Genomic DNA, 17941 nt, shown 5'->3' on the forward strand with positions numbered 1-17941 from the left:
TGTTCTGAACTGGGGCCATCCATGCTCGTCATCGTGTCCGTGTCCGTGAGTCACGAGTAGCGGCTTGCTTTGTTTGTGAGCTGTTGCGTGGGACTCTAACATTATGACAGAACACCAGAAGGCAGCGCACAGGCACGACGACGCGACAAGCGCAGCTGAACCGTCGCGCCCGGAATTCGTGATTGTGAATGACGCCAAAACTCGAAACTGAGCGTTTTCTCGTCAGTCGATTGCACCTCTGATTGACATGGATCGTTGTTGCTGCGTCGAACCACTCTTGACTGTACGTCGAAGTTTCGCATTGCTGGTTGCGCATCGTCGAGTACGTGATGCGACTGGTCGCGCCAATCAGGAGTGGTGCGACATGAGCTCAGCATCGCAGCTGGTCGAGTGTCCGAGCTGCGAGCTGCGTCTGCCTCTCTCGCAGCTCAATCCACATCTTGATCGATGTCTGTCCGGTGAAAGCGCCACAACTCGCAGTGACCACCAGCAGATAAAAACGGACCAGTGGAGCGGCTTCTTCTCAAGCGCCTCTTCATCCACCACTTGTCCTCGAGGCTCGAAAAGGCCAAGTCAAGCCAACACGCAGGCGCCTCTGTCGATAAACGGGACATGGTCTAGAAGCGAAGGCGCTAGCAAGCGTCACCGACACGAATCCATCGCAGAAAGTAACACCAACACCAACACCAACGGTAAGAGCCTCCATTATGGTTCGATGGTAGATGGGCGCGAGCAAGCGCATCAGCCTCAGCCTGTTGCGTCTACGTCACGCAGCCGAATCGATGCAGTGAAACCGTTTGCTGAGAGGATGCGTCCGCAAACGCTCGACGAGTATGTCGGCCAGAGCGATGTGGTCAATGGTCCGCTCAAGATGCTGCTGCGCCAAGGCAAGATCCCTTCGATGATCCTTTGGGGTCCACCAGGCACAGGCAAGACTACGTTGGCGCGTCTGCTAGCCAAATCTGCCTCGTCAACCGACTCGACGTGTCGGCAAGGGCCGCCACCGCACCGATTCGTCGAAATCTCAGCGACCAACTCGGGGGCTAACGATGTAAAAAAGATTCTGGATGAAGCGCTCCATCGACTCGAACTTACTGCACAGAGGACGCTGCTGTTCATCGACGAGATTCAGCGCTTCAATCGAGCTCAGCAAGACGTCTTGTTACCTGCTGTGGAGAAAGGGCAGATTGTGCTTGTCGCTGCAACCACCGAGAACCCGTCGTTCCGATTGCAGAGCGCGCTGATTTCGAGGATGCGCGTGTTTGTGCTGACAAAACTCAGCGTCGACGAGTGCTGCCAGGTGCTTCGCAATGCTCTGGCCAGTGTAAAGCGCGAATCGGACCAAGCTGATCAGCACGCGGAATGCGTTGCAGCAGCGTATATTGATGAACATCTTATCCGCTGGATTGCCAACATGGCCGATGGTGATGCACGCACAGCTTTGGGAGCGCTCGAACTGGCGCTCTCGACTACTGATGCAAGCGTGTGCTCGGCAGAGAACGTGTCTCGGCTCAAAACTGCACTGAAACGCACCGCGCTGCAGTACGATCGCACCGGCGATATGCATTACGACACGATCAGTGCGCTGCACAAATCGATCCGTGGCTCCGACGCGGACGCGGCGCTCTACTGGCTCGCACGCATGGTGTGCTCTGGTGACGACGCGCTGTTTATCGCGCGACGACTGATCGTAGCCGCTTCTGAGGACATCGATACGCTCGCAGCACTACAGATGGCGACGGCGACATACCAAGCGTGTCAAGTGGTGGGCCTGCCTGAATGTGGTAATAATTTGGCACAATGTGTCGTGTTTCTGGCCGAGTCACCCAAGAGCACGAGAAGCTATCGAGCATGGAACAAGGCAAAAGCGTTGGTGGAGGGTGGATACAACCATCCTGTTCCACTGCACATTCGAAACGCTCCGACCAAGTTGATGAACGAGATAGGGTACGGAAAGGAGTACAGGTACGAACCGAGGTTTGCACATCCGGTGTATCAGGAGTTTTTCCCGCCTCAGTTGAAAGGCACGCGGCTGCTCTCGCCAACGCCTGCGGAAGCACCCGCTCGAACAGAAGCAGACCATCAACATGGCCGCACAGACAAACCAGCCCAAACGGAAACCGAAGCGGAAGCGGAAGCGGAACAAGTGCCAGCGCAAGCGCAGATGCGTGTGTCGGATCGAAACGACTATCACCACACGAGTATGCAGCGTGCCATGGCGAGCAGAGCGGGTATAGGACCGGGTTCGTGCCAGCGCATCTTTGATCTGGGTGCAAGGTCGGTAGATCTGGATCTGCTCGACGAGTGGCAACGCGAGCGCAACGGCGGCAAAGAATGGAGCGGAAGGCAAAACATGCTCGAGCTGCTACAGAGGCTCGGCCAGATGCAGTCCGAGCAACCAGGGCATACAGCGTAGTGTTGACAGTTGGTTTCACCTGGGTGTATCTACAATCGTGGTCAATGAACAGGGTGGTAAATGTATCCTCGAGGAGAGCAAAGCCAGAGCAAAGCCAGAGCAAAGCGTGGGCTGTGCATTGGGTGCGTCTCTGAGCAGGAGCACAGCAAGCGAAAGGGCAATGCGCGTCTATTTGCGTCCGTAGACAGTCTTGCGTCCGAGATCAAAGGGAACGTACTTGTGACGGATCATGTGTCTGTGTTGTGCACGCAAAGCGAGGTAAAGAGAGGTGATGAGTGTAAGGGTGTCAGCGTTTGCAAGTGAATTGAATTTTGGTTTTGGTGGTGGCGATGCGGTTAGGAAGGAATGGGAGGCTACGTACTTGATCTGTCTGCGCATGGTGATGGTGAACAAGATGCAGAAGTACATCAAGAGGATGGGCCAGAAGACGGGGATGTCGAAGGCGCTGCTGGTTGTGCAGAACAGGGAAATCAGGATGGCTTGAGTGGCGGACAACCAGAACTTGAACTCGGGCAGACGACGGATGAAAGGACGGAACTCGTCGTCGCCGGATTGAGCGTTGAGCGAGCTTCCAAAGACGCCGCTCATGAGGCCTCCTGCGGCTGGTGCGGCTGTATTGGTATTCGGTCTAGATGCCGAAGTGGGCAGGCCCGGCTCGCCCTCCTCGACATCTTGTTCGGCCAGATCGGCTTCGTAGCTAGGATCGAACTTGGGTGTCAAGAAGGCGAGGAAGAGGTTGAGCAGGTAGATGAAGAGCGCATAGCAGACAATGTACCATCCTTGCGACAGGACGATGCGAAGCATAAAGATGAACAGCAGCGCGGCAGAGGCTCCCCATCGATGCAATGGGTACGGGGTGGTGCTATCAAGCAAAGACTGGTATCGTTGTTGGAGCCGGTTGGTGTGTGCGAGGAACTGCTCGATCTGTGGTGGCGCTGAGCTTCCGAGCGCATCATCTGGATTGTCGGCTCGCATCATACTTGCACAAATGCGAATGTGCGAATGTGCGAATGTGCGAATGTGCGAATGTAGCAAGATCAAAGGGATCGCAACCTGAATGACAATGTGGCAAGAATGGAAGAGAGGAGAGCAAACCAACTCACGACTCGAACACGAAATCCAACTTGTTCCCGAATGCCGAGTCGAGACGAGTTGAATTCAACAGCACAGCGAGCAGAGCAGAACAGAGCAGAAACCAGAAAACAGAACGCAGAAAGCTGAACAGAAAGCAGGCACGAGACACCCTCACAACTCGTGACTGAGAAACCAACAGCCACGCAAACATGAAACAGCCACGAGCACCACACAGCCATGCGTGATGTGAGTAGTCAACGTTTTCTTCCATACGCGCCAGACAGTCACCACTCACCACTCACCACTCACTCACCACTCGTGACTGACAACTGACACGAACCACGAATCACGAATCACGAATCACGAATCACGAATCACGAATCACGAATCACATATCACAAATCTTAGGCACACAGCCTTTGTGCTTTTCTTGCGGTGCTTTGCACGTTGCAACTTTGCAGGCCATACACGATAACGTCAACTCAGATACACACTCAGCTCTGCTTTCTTTGCTTCCCGTGTCGACGCGTCAGCTCGGCGCGGTCTTTCTTCTACGTGTAAAATTTGGAATCGTGAATCGTGGATCGTGAATCGCTCTGAACCACGAATCTCGAGTCGGCCGTGACAAGTCCCCAGTCGTGAGTCGTGAGTTAGAGATTGTTACATCCCTGCACCTAACACTACAAAGCTACGTTGTGAGTCGTGAGTGCGTGTCTGATAGCGTCGGCATTCAACCTCCGAAACCGTGAACCACGCTCCACGCCGAGTTGACTCAAGTCACGACTCACTTAGGGTTAGGACTGCGACTGTGACAATCACGAATGCACGATACGTGAGTAAAGAGCGTCCGGAGAAAGAAAAGCCAAAGTCAGAGTTGACTCGCGCGTGATTTTCCAGATTTCGTGCCGTGATTCACGATTTGTTAACCAATTATGCGTCATACAGCATAACCACTCAGCAAAAATACTCACGACTGTAAACGTTACTCGTATCGTACTCACGACTCACCCATGCGCGATGTCAGCATCCGTGATCTCTCACATCGGTGCTTGCCACAAAATCGTGTTCGTGATTCACAAATACACAAAAGCGTTAAAGTGATTCGGGGACTGTCCGATCAACACAACACATTTACTAGTCACGAGTATTCGGCGCTTGGGCCGAAAGTAGAAGCGTCGTGAGTGTGAGTGTGTGTTGGTACAGTTGGTGATTGTGAAGGGCGCATCTATTCGTGATTCTCATCCAAACTCCTTTCCAAATTGGTCAAAGTAATTATAATATACGTCTTCTGGTCAATTCAAGCGTTATCACCACCTCGTACCTCGCAGCCTTGTTCTTGCTCTTATATAGCTTGGCTTGGGCGTCGTCCGCTTCTGTCACACTTCCTCCCTGCTACCACCCCCTTCCTGTCCCTCTTGTCGGTGTCTCACTGGCAACTCAGCCACAACGGCCGTGGCCGCGCAGCAACAGATCGAGTACAACCCTCGTCAACATGGTCGTCGCACGTGCTCTGTCCACGCTCCCCCCTCGAGCTCGAGTGCGAGTCAGCAATAGCAGTGTGCGCTCCTTTGCTTCGTCCGCCGCTACACGGAGCAACCCCACCCCACTCAACCAAGCTGCTCAGACTGCTCAGGCTGCTCAGGCTGCTCAGGCTGCACTTCCCAAAAAGGCTGGCTTGCTCCGCAAGACACTCCGATTTACAGGCTATACCATCGGCTCCATCGTCTTTGGCATCACCGCCACTACCGTCATCATCCTCGCTCACGATGCGCTAACCTACCGCGAAGCGCACGCCGACAAGGTTCCCCTTCATCCGCTCGCACTCTCTCCTGAGCGCGGTGGTCCCAAGAACCTGCCCATCCTCTCCTCCTATGCCGAAGACGAACAGGACGAGATCAGCAAGAAGCTCGCCAACAAGGAGAGACTCGTCATCGTCGGAGGCGGTTGGGCCGCCGTGGGCTTGCTCAAGTCGCTCGATCCTGAAAAGTACAATGTGACACTCATCTCGCCCAACAACTACTATCTCTTTAACCCGCTCCTTCCCTCGGCTGCCGTCGGCACCGTCGAGCCCAGATCGCTCATCGAACCCATCCGCAAGCTGCTCGCACGCGTACATGGACACTACATCCAAGGCTTTGCCACCGATGTAGTCATGGGCGAGGACAAACCCGTCTACCACGGCGGCGCCCAACGTCTGCTCGAAGTCAACGTCATCAGCGGTGACGACTGGGACGGCGAAGCTCTCTGCGCTGGTGGTTTTACCAACAACGAGCGCAAGGAGACCAAAGGCAAGAGCATCTACGTACCCTACGATCGTCTCATTATCGCCGTCGGCAGCGTCACCGCTAATCACGGCGTTCCCGGTCTGGAGAACTGCTTCCACCTGAAAACCATCGGCGACGCACGCAAGATCCGTTCGCACATCCTTGACAACCTTGAAGTCGCCTCTCTCCCCACCACCACCGAAGAGGAACGCAAGCGTCTACTCAGCTTTGTCGTCTGCGGTGGTGGTCCCACCGGTGTCGAGACCGCCGCCGAGATCTCGGACATGATCAACGAAGACGTCTTTGACTACTTTCCCAAAGTGCTCCGTGCTCAAGCACAGGTGCATCTCATCCAGTCCAGAGAACACATTCTCAACACCTACTCGGAAAAAATCTCCGAGTATGCCGAGGCCAAATTCGCTCGCGATGCCGTCGACGTCATCGTTAACGCTCGTGTCAAACGCGTCGAACCTGACCGCGTGCTATACACCGTCAAAGACCCCAAGACGGCCAAAGTGCAAGAGCTTTCGGTACCTTCCGGTTTCACCCTATGGTCGACAGGCATCGCGATGAGCCCCTTCACCAAGCGCGTCACCGAGATCCTCCCCAACCAATCGCATCTCAAGGCGCTCCAGATCGATTCGCACCTTCGCGTCAAGGGCGCCCCCCTAGGCAGCATGTACGCACTCGGCGACGCCTCCACCATCGACACGCGACTGATCGACCAACTCTACGACTTTGTCGATCGATACGACAAGGACAAGGACGGCAAACTTAGCTACTCCGAGTTTGAAACTTTTGCGCAAGCCATCCGTCGCAAATTCCCGATCGCCTCGAAACACTTTATCAAGCTGCGCGAGGTGTTTGACCAGTACGACGTCGATCAGGATGGACAGCTCAACCTCAACGAGATCGCCAACGTGCTCATCGAGACGGGCAACAAGATGACCGCACTCCCCGCCACCGCCCAGGTAGCAGCGCAGCAAGGCCATTACCTAGGCAACAAACTCAACAAATTGGCCAACCACAGGGACCAAGGCGCAGATATGCACCCGCATACACTCGAAGAGGTGCAGGACGTCGACGAAGAGGTGTACAAACCGTTTACGTATCGAAACTTTGGAAGTCTCGCCTACATTGGTAATGCTGCAGCATTCGATCTGCCCATCCCCGGTGGTAGCTTCGCAGGTGGCTTGATAGCCATGTACGCTTGGAGGAGTTTCTACCTCAGTGAGAGCGTGTCCATGAGGACTCGCGCTCTGCTCTTGGGCGATTACATCAAGAGAGGCATTTGGGGTAGAGATCTCTCGAGGATTTGATCGGCTCTACCTGTCTCTTATCTCGCATCCATGGCCATCTGCACTTGTTCCCTCATTGCCAGTGGGTTGGTGTTCTGAATGTCGAATCTAGGAAAAGTCAGCGCAAACATGTTGGCAATCTGGCTCGTGTGTGCGCTGATTGGTTGCAGATCTCGTAGAGTCGGTGCGATACCGTCCACTGCTGCTAGCACGAGCACAGGCGCAGTAATACAATGATGCAATTCGATCCGACCGAGACAGCATGTAAAATCTGCAATGTGAGTGGAATTTCACTGAGATTTTCGATTGGTCGATGCTACGAGCACGACTTGGTCTATACGAGTGTCTCTGTTTACACGAGGCGATCACTCTTGCCTTCGGCTTCGGCAAGGAATTGCTTGATGAACGCCTCCTCGTCGCTAGTTTCATCCGAGCAGATCGGAGCGTGAATCCAAGCATTGGAGCGTCAGTGCCGTTTCTGACAACACAGGTATCACGCGTCGGTGGTGTCGGTGGTGGTCGGGCTACTTACGAGCTGGAAGCATTGATAGGTGGGTCGTTGGCAGCCTTTGCGTCCGGCGAAGCGCCAGCGGCAGAAGCCTTGGCATCCTTGGATCCGCCCATCTGCGAAGCGGCGATCGCACCATACCCGCCCAAAACGGCGAGAGCGATGTACTCGTTGAGAATCTGACGGCCTGTTGTTCAACGCATTACCACAAAGCAGCACATTTCAAAAGAAATTACGGACGACAATGCCGAGTACATTATGTCTGGTGAGCATTGTGCTCCATCATGAGGACGATAGAGAGAATTGCCGATAGGAGAAAGCTTGTAGTCGATGGCCTTGACATGTCGATGCTTGTATCGGACACTACCACGATCAGCTGTTCATAGGGGTGTAAGTCGGAGGTGTCGCATACTCACCAGCAATTGTGTACGACATGATGTGAAGTTCAATACGACAGATGTGATGGTGGAGAATAATCTTGAGCTGAACGATGCCGACGACGACAACGACAACAACAACAGCAGCAGCCGCTTTCAGGCACAGACACAGATATTCCAGCCTTGCGCCATTCGTGATTTCGCGATGCGCTCTTCTCGATTTTCGCTTCCGAGACTTACCGCGCGGGCTGACTGGCTGACTGGCTGGCTTGCTTGGAGAATTTCACTGAAAGCAGAGGCACACAGCAGCATGCGATTCTGGCACGATCACGCACCAAGCTTTCTTGTTTTCGGCCGTTAGCCGCTCTTTTCACATTTCGCGTTTTAGTCGATGGAATGGTACTAATAAGCAATCTGACAACAAATATCGGACGTCGCAGAATCGGGAATCGGGAATCGGGAATGGGGTTTGGATCGGGAATGCGAGGCTGAGGCGTTAGCTTCATTTTTGTTGGTGATGCAAGGTATCCCAACGTTGCTTTGTCCCACACCATCAACTCTATCCCTTCCATTGCTCTAGCATCACCCTCCCCATCTCAGTATCTGAAAAAGTACCGCTGGCGGTAGTAGCCTAAACAGCACCACGCTTTTCTCCAGGTAGCGAGCGTTACCTGGTCAGCCGGCTGGCCCCTGTCTGGATTCCACACTTAGTTCAAACCAAAATGGATCGCTTCTCTTCGTCATCAGCAGCTGCACAGGCATGGCAAGGCGATGCTGCTGGTCCATCAAACCTAGAAACACCCCAAATGGATCACACCGCACTCTTTTCTGCATCGACACCGACTTCGAGCACTCCTTCGCGACAGACGTTCCCGCGTCGACTGAGTCTGCTGCACAACGATGTTGCTTCGCCTGCTCGCGCTAGCACCGGCAGTGATGATGCAGCGCGAAAGGGTGCTAGGCGGCTCAGTCTGAGCAGCAACCAGACTGTCGTATCCGGTGCTGGTCCATCCAGCGCCACAGTGGAAACACCTAGAAGAACCAAACGATCCAGCATCTCGTACATCTCTTCACCTGCCACTGACGAGGGACACCTCAGCAGAACTCTGTCAAACTCTTCAGCTTCGGGTCGCACACGTACAGGCTCCATCAGTAGAGCCAATATTGCCTCTCGTCGCAACCCATCTGCTTCCCAAGCTACTAGCGTAACCGGAGACGCAACTAGCGACGCAGACGACTGGCTCATGAGCGAAGAAGATACCTCTTTCAGTTCTGCCACCAAATCCATGGCCGAACGCGATTCCGCCAAAGTCGAGGCGCTCTTCAACGACGTACGTGTATTCCCTCTTTCATTCCTTCTCCCACAGCATCACACATGGAATCCAGACTGACTCTTTTTCTGCTGATCGTTCGCTCCTCCAACGCCGCAACAGACCGGCTATCGAGAGGGCATCACAGCCGGAAAACTGAGCACGCTCCAAGCCGGCTTTGATCAGGGGTTCAACGAGGTAGGTGCTCCAATTGGCAATCAAGTTGGCCTTCTTAGAGGGCAAGTTGCTGCGCTACTCCTCCTCACCTCCCCCACCCTTCCCTCCCTCTCTCCCGTCGCCGCTACTGCTGCGAGAAAAGGAATCGTGCGAAACCGTGGTGCCAACAGCGGCGCTGCTGCCGCGTCGCTGCCATTGCTGGTGAATCCTAGATTGCAAGAGGCGACGCTCCAATTGAAGCAGCTGGCGAACGAGCTGGATGCGGTCAAGTTGGCAGATTTGGCGGAACCGGATCATGAGGCTATCGAGCACGAGAGACTACATCAAGATGGAGCTCAAATCGGGGAGATGACAAGCGAAACGGAACGCGACCAGCTGCATAGGAAAAATTTATTGCGAGGGTTGGAGCAGCGATTGCTGTCGGTTCGCGAGATGTTGGGCCTTGGGCCAGTTCAGTTTTGAACCAGAAAGAGCGCCGGTTTCCTCCTTTCGGCTTCGAGGCAGTACGTCTTGTCCTTCCTCTTCTTTGCGCTTGGCTCTGACCCTACGTTGCTTGGATTGCCAAATTGGCCTTGACTGACATCTTCCTTTCTTGTCTCGACCTTTGCCCGTCATCCAACTACACTGCATCACAGACCTCGCACCGTGCATCACGACGAACGCTCAGCCTCAGTTCTGACGAATCGTCCTCCTCGCGCGACCTACTCCGCCTCATCGCCGAAAAAGAACGCCGTTGTTTCGAGCTCCGCGAAGAACTTGCCTCGGAAGAAGCGTCGCTCCAACAGCTACGTTCGACATGGCAACGAATGGCGACGAGAGAGTTAGCCTATTCTGCACCATCTCCCACCACCACGCTCTCGTCCCGACACCGTCGTGGTGAAGGAAGCACAGCTTCGAGTACTGGCGACGTCGCCATCGAAGCATGGAACACGTTGTCCTCTAAACTTCCGGGAAGCTTCAAATTGCAGCTCAACAATCTGCTGGAAAGCATCGCCAATGTTGACAATCCGCCTGCAGAGCCGATTGAGAAGCAAAGTGCTATGGCAACCAAGGCTTCGCCGGCGAACGTCGCCTCTTCGGCTGGTACGGATGCAGCGATGCTCCGTCCGACGTATGGCAGCGGTCTGGGCGTGTTGGAGGAAGAAGGGTCAGACGTTGGTAGTGCAGCTCTGTCACCTCGCTCACCGAGATCGCCAGTCAACTTGGGCGGAGGCATGCCTGAAAGCAACTCGACCAGTCCGAACTGCACCATCACCGCGTTGGGGACCGGTCGTGCAACCTGGCAACAGCCAGAGCTGCAACAGCCAGAACTGGCATCGTTGGCAGTGCAGGACAGTCAAGCGCTTGGATTCCACGTTGACTCGAACGGAATCGCGCATGCTTGCACTGCAGCTTCTGGCATTCGTCTCATCGACGCGGACGAAGAAATTGCGCCGTCTACACCGCCCAAATCGGAGGATAGCCAAAACACGAGCTGGACGTCACGTCGAACATCGGTACTGGGATCGCTGAGTTCGAGTTTGCAGTCTCGACTGCAATCTACCTCGACGAGCACCAACGGCAGCGAGGAAACTGCGACGTTTGCATCCATGTTCGCCAAACGGTTCAAAGAAGCGCGCGACAATGCATCGGACCTGCTTCGCGAAGCGGAACGCAAACTGGGCAATGCCATGGCCATGGACGAGTTTCTGAATGTCGCGTCTCCGGCGCATGCAAGCCAACGACCGAGATCGCCACAGATTACGCTCGACGAAGCGTCGACTGACACAATGTACCAACGGCAGGACGCGATAGCTGAGGATGGTTCGGCGTGGTACGCTGCAGCAGGAGGTCAGCCGCGCCGATCGAGTTGCTCTTCGCGCAACGACACGCTTTCGGCGCAAACCAGGGCTTGCGACTCTACACGAACAGATGGTATGGCAAGATTGAGTATCTCGTCGTCTTCCTCGCACGGCTCGAGAGCCACAGGCGCCGGCATATACGCAAGCCCACATCTGAGCCCTGTAATCGGCGGCGCTCCAGGTGCAGCAGGCGTCTTCGGTATGCTGATGGGTAGTCAATCCGATCTAAACAGACGCGCGAGCGGCGACAGTTGGAGCTGGCGCGCCAATGATGACGACGACGAGGACTGGCAAGCAAGCGCTCACGATCGAAGCGGTGGAGCCGCCAAATTGACATGAAACGCAGGACCACGGTCAGACACAGCCGGCGCGCAGCAGAGCCGAACAGAGCACAGCTGATCTCAATGGATGCACACTTGCTTTCATTCGTGATCGAGTCTGATGATGAGTGGACTGCAAATGAGAGATGCGCGATGAGGCAGAGCGGTGAGCTAGTTGAGCTGGTCGGGCTCGGGTTGGGCGTGAGCGGACATGCTTGGATGGAGGATCATCGGAGGTTGGATTTTGAGCCTGTTGTGCTTTCCGACGAGTGCGTCGAGCAAGGCGAGGGCGAATTCGAACGTGGTGCCGGGGCCTCTAGAAGTGATGAGGTTATCGGCAACCACGACTCTGTCGTCCTTGTACGCGTAGTGTTGATCCAGACTCGACTTGACACTGGGATGGCTTGTGATAGCGCTGTCTCTTGCGATGGCTGCCGAGTGGATGGCTAGACTGCCGGCGCAGATGGCACCGACCACTTTGCCTTTAGCGTACATGGCGCCGACCAACGCCTGCACGTCCGCATTCGCCGAGATGGTTTCGACACCTTTGGCACCTCCCGGAATCACGATGCAGTCATACTCGAGCGCTTTGCCACCGCCAACGTCAGCCAGTTGCAGATCAGGCACGATCTTGACTCCCCGAGAACACGTCACGTACGCCACCGAGTGTGCACACGATGCATCACTCCATGTGCTTGACGATCCAACCAACACCGACCTCGTCGTCACCGACCCGCGAACCAGAACGTCGTACGTAATCGTGAACTCGCTCTCTTCGGTCCCCTCGGCGATCAAGATCAATGCGGATGGCATCCTGTCTACTCGTGTCTTCCTTTTTGCGACTGTCAAGTGGAATGTTTTGGGTGAAAGAGAGAAACGAGAGCAGAGAGCAAAGAGCAAAGAGCAAAGAGCAAAGAGCAATAAGAGTGAGGCGTATGTTAGTTCGTGAAACGATCGACGTCACATCTCAAATCAGCGCGTCGTGCGTCTACGGTCGTCAGTGAAGGGCCATCCGCCTCGCGCAAAGATAAGATAGCGTGTCCAGCTATCGTCGGTGCGTCATCAAGAAGCCTGTTAGCCCACTTGAGACTCGAATCACCCCGTCTCACGTCTTGGACCGTTTCGAAGACTCGTGCGTGACTTTCCTTTCACATCTGCCGCCCGCACCGTTTTTTGCTACAAGGCGAATAAATATCCAATCACGAATCATAACTCACGACTGTCCAGAATCACGAATCTTGAAAATGCACCTAACCGTGTGGAGGTCGTAGGTTCGTGCTTGACGCTTTGGAGAAATAGTCACGAGTGTTGAGCCGTCATCCGGCCGGAAAGATTCGTGATTTGTGATTTCTTGAAGCTGAGTCGCCGTGATTCACGATTGACGATTCGTGATTGACGATGGGTATTCCAAGTCGTAACTCTGACTGCAACAACCGTGAACTTGTGGTAACGTCGAAGCCCAACGCGACACGCCGTTTGCCATCCGACATCCATCAGGCGCCACCGAGCTGTGCAGTTGCTTTCTCACCTTCTCGATTGTCGCTCTCACTCGGTACAACCCATCGTCGATTCGGCCGCCCATCAGCGCAGCACGTTTGCGCGGCCAAACGAGTGTAAAGGCACAAGACACGCAGCGCTCACAACCATGGCTTCGACAAGCGCAAACAAGCAGCTCTACTACGAGCTGTACAGGCGGTCTTCGTAAGTTTGACCACCTCTCCGTAACGCGTTGATCAACGCTCAAGCTTTGGCTCGGCTCGACCCTGTAGCTGATCTTGTCGCCGATGCTTCCTGATTTTGTCTTTTTGACTTGTCTACGTACGCGCAGCATCGGCATGCAACTCACCGATGCACTAGACGAACTTATCCAGTCCGGACACATCAATCCGGTGCTCGCCATGCGTGTTCTCAACGAGTTCGACAAAGCCATCGCTACCAACCTCGCCAAAAATGTCAAGGCGAAAAGTCAACTCAAGGTGCGTTTGCTGCCATCCGCTCTTGCGTGCTCGCTTCACTCTGCTGACATACTCCTCGATGCTTTTCTCCTGCACCATCACCGTGTGCGATCGACGTCACTTTTCGCGCTCGATCAGGGCCACCTCAAAGACTACCGTCTCTGCGAAGAAGTCTGGACGTTCAGAGTTCGTAATGCGACGCTCAAACTCGACAATGCCGAGATCTTGGATGTCGACAAGGTCAAGATCGTCGCTTGCAAAATGGCAGATAGTACCACCAAGTGATTACCATCGAGTCCCAAGCCGCTTAGTATTGTCTTTTTCTCCTTGTTACACTTGCGTCTCGTTGGTCAATCGTGAATCCCACAGCATCGTCCTGGTCTGTATTTGTATGCTCGCTCAATCTCATACCTTTTTCCTCGGCGATAAGACGTGACGGTGCTGAAACGGTCTCGGGTGTGCAGAGACGCTGGGCGAGGCTGATGCAAGCACCTCACAGTGTCTCAGCACGGTCCGGCTGAGGCCGTGTTTTGCTCGGAAGCGTGGTGCGTTTTTCGATCGGGAATCTGCGCCCGATCGATGCCACGATGCCAGCCACCGGCCGGCGGGCCGAGCAAAAAGTGGATGGATGCAATCTGCATACAGACGTGGCATTTTCGGCTTCTAAGAAACACGTCAAAGAAGGAGGCAAGCGAGGCAAGCGCGGCCGATATGTTGAATGCTCGACGTGTGGAATGTCGTCTACATGGCTTTGCGTCGCAGTGGTGAGTGGTGAGTCAAATTCACGATTCACGATGGTTGAAAATCGCGGCGCCTGGTTTGTGAACTCGAAACCGACAAATTTGGGATGCGTAGTTGGATGATCATAGTCAACGAGTATACGGCGCATCGTTGTGCATGTTGGCCTTGTGTTGGCCGCTTGATTGTGGCGTGATGCGGCGAGGAACAGGAGCACGATCCGTGATGGTGCTTGCAGCGTAGCTCGTGATTGGCTCACCCCGAATCGCGAAAGCGCCGCGCTCTTGCACGCAGCATACGAAGCAGCGTAGCTGGCGCGCCAGGAATGTGCGCTTGCGTTCAACGCAGAATCGCGCTTCCGCTATTTTGCACGATTCGTGAGTCGCACCTTGACGTCGGGAATGCACACCGCATACACTTTCGACGCGGCTCGAATTGTTTGGTGACGCCTGTCAAGTATCGCTCGCTAAAACGCACTTCGCATTTACGTGTGCATTCATCGGCTCGCGTCACGGCGAAGCGATTCACGATTCATGCTGGACGATGGACGATGGACGATGGACGATTCATGCTGGACGATGGACGATGGACGATGGACGATGGACGGCTGCGTATCCAGAGTCGTGAGTATCAACGTTGCTGTTTGTGCTTTGCACATGTATGGCGCACATTCCGCGCACTCGATCGTGTTGCGCGCTGAGATCCGGTCGAGTGGGCGCAGCGCATGCGCTGGTTCTAGCTTTCCAACCACCACCCTCGCCGCACGCAGACATTGTTCGCTTGCTACACTGCACTCTCGTGCAACGTGCGACGTGCGTGGCCGTGGCCGCGGGCGCGATGTGCGTGTTGTTGTTGTTATTGTTTGGCTCGTGTGGCGTCACACCACTGCACAGTGTTGTTCTCCCTGACTCGAACCGAGACACGAACACGAATCATCCAGGATTAGCATCTTGCACCTTGGCTTTTGCTGTTGACGCTCGTCGTGGATTGGTCGCCCTGCGCCTTCTGTATAGCTACGTAGCGTAATCCATTGAGCCATGAGACTGTAGAGTGTTGATTCACGCCTCAACGTGGTTGTTTCTCTTCCATCATCTTTCACTGACTGTCTCTATCTCTTAGCTTGCTCGACATCTCTATCATTATCATTATCTTGGCATAGCGCAACTATCTGCATACGCTCCACATCGACCATACCGTCCTAACCTCATTGATACTCTCGCATTCGATCCGACCGATCCGACCTCTGATGCAGTGATACTCGAACTCTATCGTTGTCTAGGTCAACTTGCGAGCAAATCTGTATCTAGCTGCGAGAAAGCACGTTGTTTGTCGTTTGCATCACCACCACGGCAGCTGTGCACCATGCCGCGCATTCCGGTTCGAGTGGAGCCGTACAGTTCGCCTTCACGTCAACATCGTCATTACAAGAACAAGCGCGATCAGGTGCTGCGCGCTCTGGGAAAGGCAGCGTACATCAACGGCTCGCACTTTGCCATCATGTGGGTTTCCGCACGCGGCGACGTCGAGACGTACGCCAGCGAGGCGTTGCAAACGCGCCTCGACGATTGGTTTGTCAAAGGCGGCATCGCTGATGAGGCGAGGCAGCTCGTGAAGAATTCAGCACGTCCAGGCGCTCCTGCATCGACCGACGTTCAGGTATTTGAAGATTCCGATGACGAAGTAGACGAGCCACAAGAGGGCGAGGATGCCAATGTGTTTTTGGACACTTCTGCCAGCCAACATGACGCCGAGAGTTGCCATGCTAAAGCGAAACCAAAACGTGGCGCTTTGGCTCCGTTGAATACAACGATTGCCAACCAGTCGTTCTTGAGAAGCAGAGCTTCGTGGCCTACTCAGCCTTGGTCGCAAGACGATCAGCTCGCAGCGCCCAAATCCGCGCCTCTTTTCCCTTGCTCGACGCTAGCCACATTTGCGCAATCGCGCCGTAACGAGAACGACGCCCCACGAACATCAACACCGATTGTATCGGCTTCAGCGCGCATGCTTTCGCGCAACAGCATATCCACTTGCTCAGCGTCCACATCCTCGCTTCAAGGCTCGCCACCAACCGTCGAGATCACACTCGCCAATGCCGCTGCACGAACCGCGTTTCTCGAGCTGCGTTTCGGCCAGCTCCAACAGGGCGTCTGCAAAACCGTCGCGAAAGCGTGGATCAAAATCATCGAGCCGAAAAAGCAAACGCGCTGCCCATACAACAAGGGCGAAGCCGGAAAACCTGACTGGTGGCCCGAAGGCGTCCGCCACAAGGAGCCAGACCACCTCATGAAACCGGAACGTCACCTTTTGCTACTCACCATCCTGCGATCGCCCAAGGTCAAGGTGGCACGCCTGCAGCTTGCCACCGCCGAGGTGGTGGCGCTCATCAAGGCGGACAAGGTGAGCTTGTTGATGGATGTATATCGGATTGCGAGGGAGGAGGAAAAACTAAGGGAGAGCGGCGGCGATGCGCAAGCCGAGCCGATAAGCGTCGGAGTGAGCACCCTGGATGGCTGGTGCAAAGAAGGAAGCGAGATGACCAGTCACGGACGACAGATTGCCAGGAGTGCTACGCCGGAAGCGTCAGCTGGCGCAGCATCCTCATTGGCCTGCAATGTGGCTGGTGGTGACAAGCGCAAGAGGATCACCGGTGCAGCCGGTTCGAGTCGCATGGTCAAGTCGCACTCCACTGGTGCAGTTGGCGCTGGTCCACCACACAAGAAGAGGCGCAGCATCGCCACGAGCACGTTGAGTGCCCAAGTGCGCACTGAACCGCTTGCGCGTTCGACACCGACCACACATGCCATGATGGACGGCGCCATGTTCGACGCGACCGCGCACCAACAGAACCACCTCATCGGACTCGGACTGGTAGATCCCGTCGCTTCGAACGCAGGTGCAATGGGCATGGCGCGATCCCACTCGTTCTCGGCACCTAGCGCACCTTACCACCACACCAGCAACGAAGCTCCAATGCAACGTGCACTGGGCCAAGCGTCTTCGTCGGCCGAAACCTCACCATGGCCACACACATACGCGTTGGCCTCGTCGACCGCCAGCACCGAAGTCAACGGCTTGGCCACGCCGCTCACAGCCACCTCTGCGATCGACGCTGGCTTTGCCACCGCGACTCACCCAGCGCACCCGACGTTCTTCTACACTCAAGCCGCCAACTTTTCCTACCCTGCACCACACGCACATGCGCACTCACAAGCACACGCTGAAATGTGCCAACTCACATCGGCCATCAACACCCTGCCCTTCCAAGCGAATGCTCTCGGCCTGGACAACTGGGCATTGGCCAACTTTGACCTGCACGACCTCTCGTCTTCGTCCTGGAATCGCGCCGCACTCGGGCACCGACGAGAGCTTCTCGTTCGATACCAGCAATGGGCCTCGGCGGCTACTGGTGCAGACTCAGCCCATGTAGGCGCGCGGACCCCGTCTCCCGGACCCGCATTGCGCCTCGATATCCCCACGAAACCTGCGTCCGACACAGCCGAAGCGCACCACATCGCACCGCCTTGCGCACCGCATGACCACCACACCTACTGGCTCCACCACACCTCTCAACGCCAACAGCCCCACGCGTGATCCCACGCTTCCGCCCTGCACTCGTTATCCCTCGCCACGCATCGTCCTCCAAGTCCGTCCGCGCATGCCGAG

At 55.3% G+C, this 17941-nt stretch overlaps 8 protein-coding genes across 8 annotated transcripts; 5 read left to right on the forward strand and 3 right to left on the reverse strand.

Moving 5' to 3' along the window:
• Positions 1-364: 364 nt before the first annotated feature.
• On the forward strand, positions 365-2416 carry UMAG_12239 (ssDNA-dependent ATPase MGS1; the record flags this gene model as incomplete). Its single annotated transcript, XM_011392053.1, has 1 exon — positions 365-2416. The coding sequence occupies one exon, from the start codon at positions 365-367 to the stop codon at positions 2414-2416; it is 2052 nt and encodes a 683-aa protein (XP_011390355.1).
• A 168-nt stretch (positions 2417-2584) lies between these two features.
• Positions 2585-3394, reverse strand: UMAG_10478 (protein retrieval receptor; the record flags this gene model as incomplete). The annotated part of the gene is made up of 2 exons (XM_011392000.1): positions 2585-2651; positions 2778-3394. The coding sequence occupies 2 exons, from the start codon at positions 3392-3394 to the stop codon at positions 2585-2587; spliced, it is 684 nt and encodes a 227-aa protein (XP_011390302.1).
• A 1588-nt stretch (positions 3395-4982) lies between these two features.
• UMAG_03669 (putative NADH dehydrogenase (ubiquinone)) lies at positions 4983-7073 on the forward strand (the record flags this gene model as incomplete). Its single annotated transcript, XM_011391850.1, has 1 exon — positions 4983-7073. The coding sequence occupies one exon, from the start codon at positions 4983-4985 to the stop codon at positions 7071-7073; it is 2091 nt and encodes a 696-aa protein (XP_011390152.1).
• Positions 7074-7404: 331 nt separating this feature from the next.
• On the reverse strand, positions 7405-7995 carry UMAG_10479 (uncharacterized protein; the record flags this gene model as incomplete). The annotated part of the gene is made up of 3 exons (XM_011392001.1): positions 7405-7471; positions 7585-7747; positions 7977-7995. The coding sequence occupies 3 exons, from the start codon at positions 7993-7995 to the stop codon at positions 7405-7407; spliced, it is 249 nt and encodes an 82-aa protein (XP_011390303.1).
• Positions 7996-8659: 664 nt separating this feature from the next.
• On the forward strand, positions 8660-11604 carry UMAG_10480 (uncharacterized protein; the record flags this gene model as incomplete). Its single annotated transcript, XM_011392002.1, has 3 exons — positions 8660-9268; positions 9371-9847; positions 10060-11604. 3 exons carry the CDS (start codon positions 8660-8662, stop codon positions 11602-11604), a joined length of 2631 nt encoding a protein of 876 aa, XP_011390304.1.
• A 152-nt stretch (positions 11605-11756) lies between these two features.
• On the reverse strand, positions 11757-12398 carry UMAG_10481 (uncharacterized protein; the record flags this gene model as incomplete). Its single annotated transcript, XM_011392003.1, has 1 exon — positions 11757-12398. The coding sequence occupies one exon, from the start codon at positions 12396-12398 to the stop codon at positions 11757-11759; it is 642 nt and encodes a 213-aa protein (XP_011390305.1).
• An 832-nt stretch (positions 12399-13230) lies between these two features.
• On the forward strand, positions 13231-13825 carry UMAG_10482 (putative transcription initiation factor iia gamma chain; the record flags this gene model as incomplete). Its single annotated transcript, XM_011392004.1, has 3 exons — positions 13231-13286; positions 13414-13561; positions 13679-13825. The coding sequence occupies 3 exons, from the start codon at positions 13231-13233 to the stop codon at positions 13823-13825; spliced, it is 351 nt and encodes a 116-aa protein (XP_011390306.1).
• A 1815-nt stretch (positions 13826-15640) lies between these two features.
• UMAG_03673 (uncharacterized protein) lies at positions 15641-17869 on the forward strand (the record flags this gene model as incomplete). The annotated part of the gene is made up of 1 exon (XM_011391851.1): positions 15641-17869. The coding sequence occupies one exon, from the start codon at positions 15641-15643 to the stop codon at positions 17867-17869; it is 2229 nt and encodes a 742-aa protein (XP_011390153.1).
• Positions 17870-17941: the final 72 nt, after the last annotated feature.

The sequence above is a fragment of the Mycosarcoma maydis genome, chromosome 10 (genome assembly GCF_000328475.2).
Source record: "Mycosarcoma maydis chromosome 10, whole genome shotgun sequence".
Classification (NCBI taxonomy): domain Eukaryota; kingdom Fungi; phylum Basidiomycota; class Ustilaginomycetes; order Ustilaginales; genus Mycosarcoma; species Mycosarcoma maydis.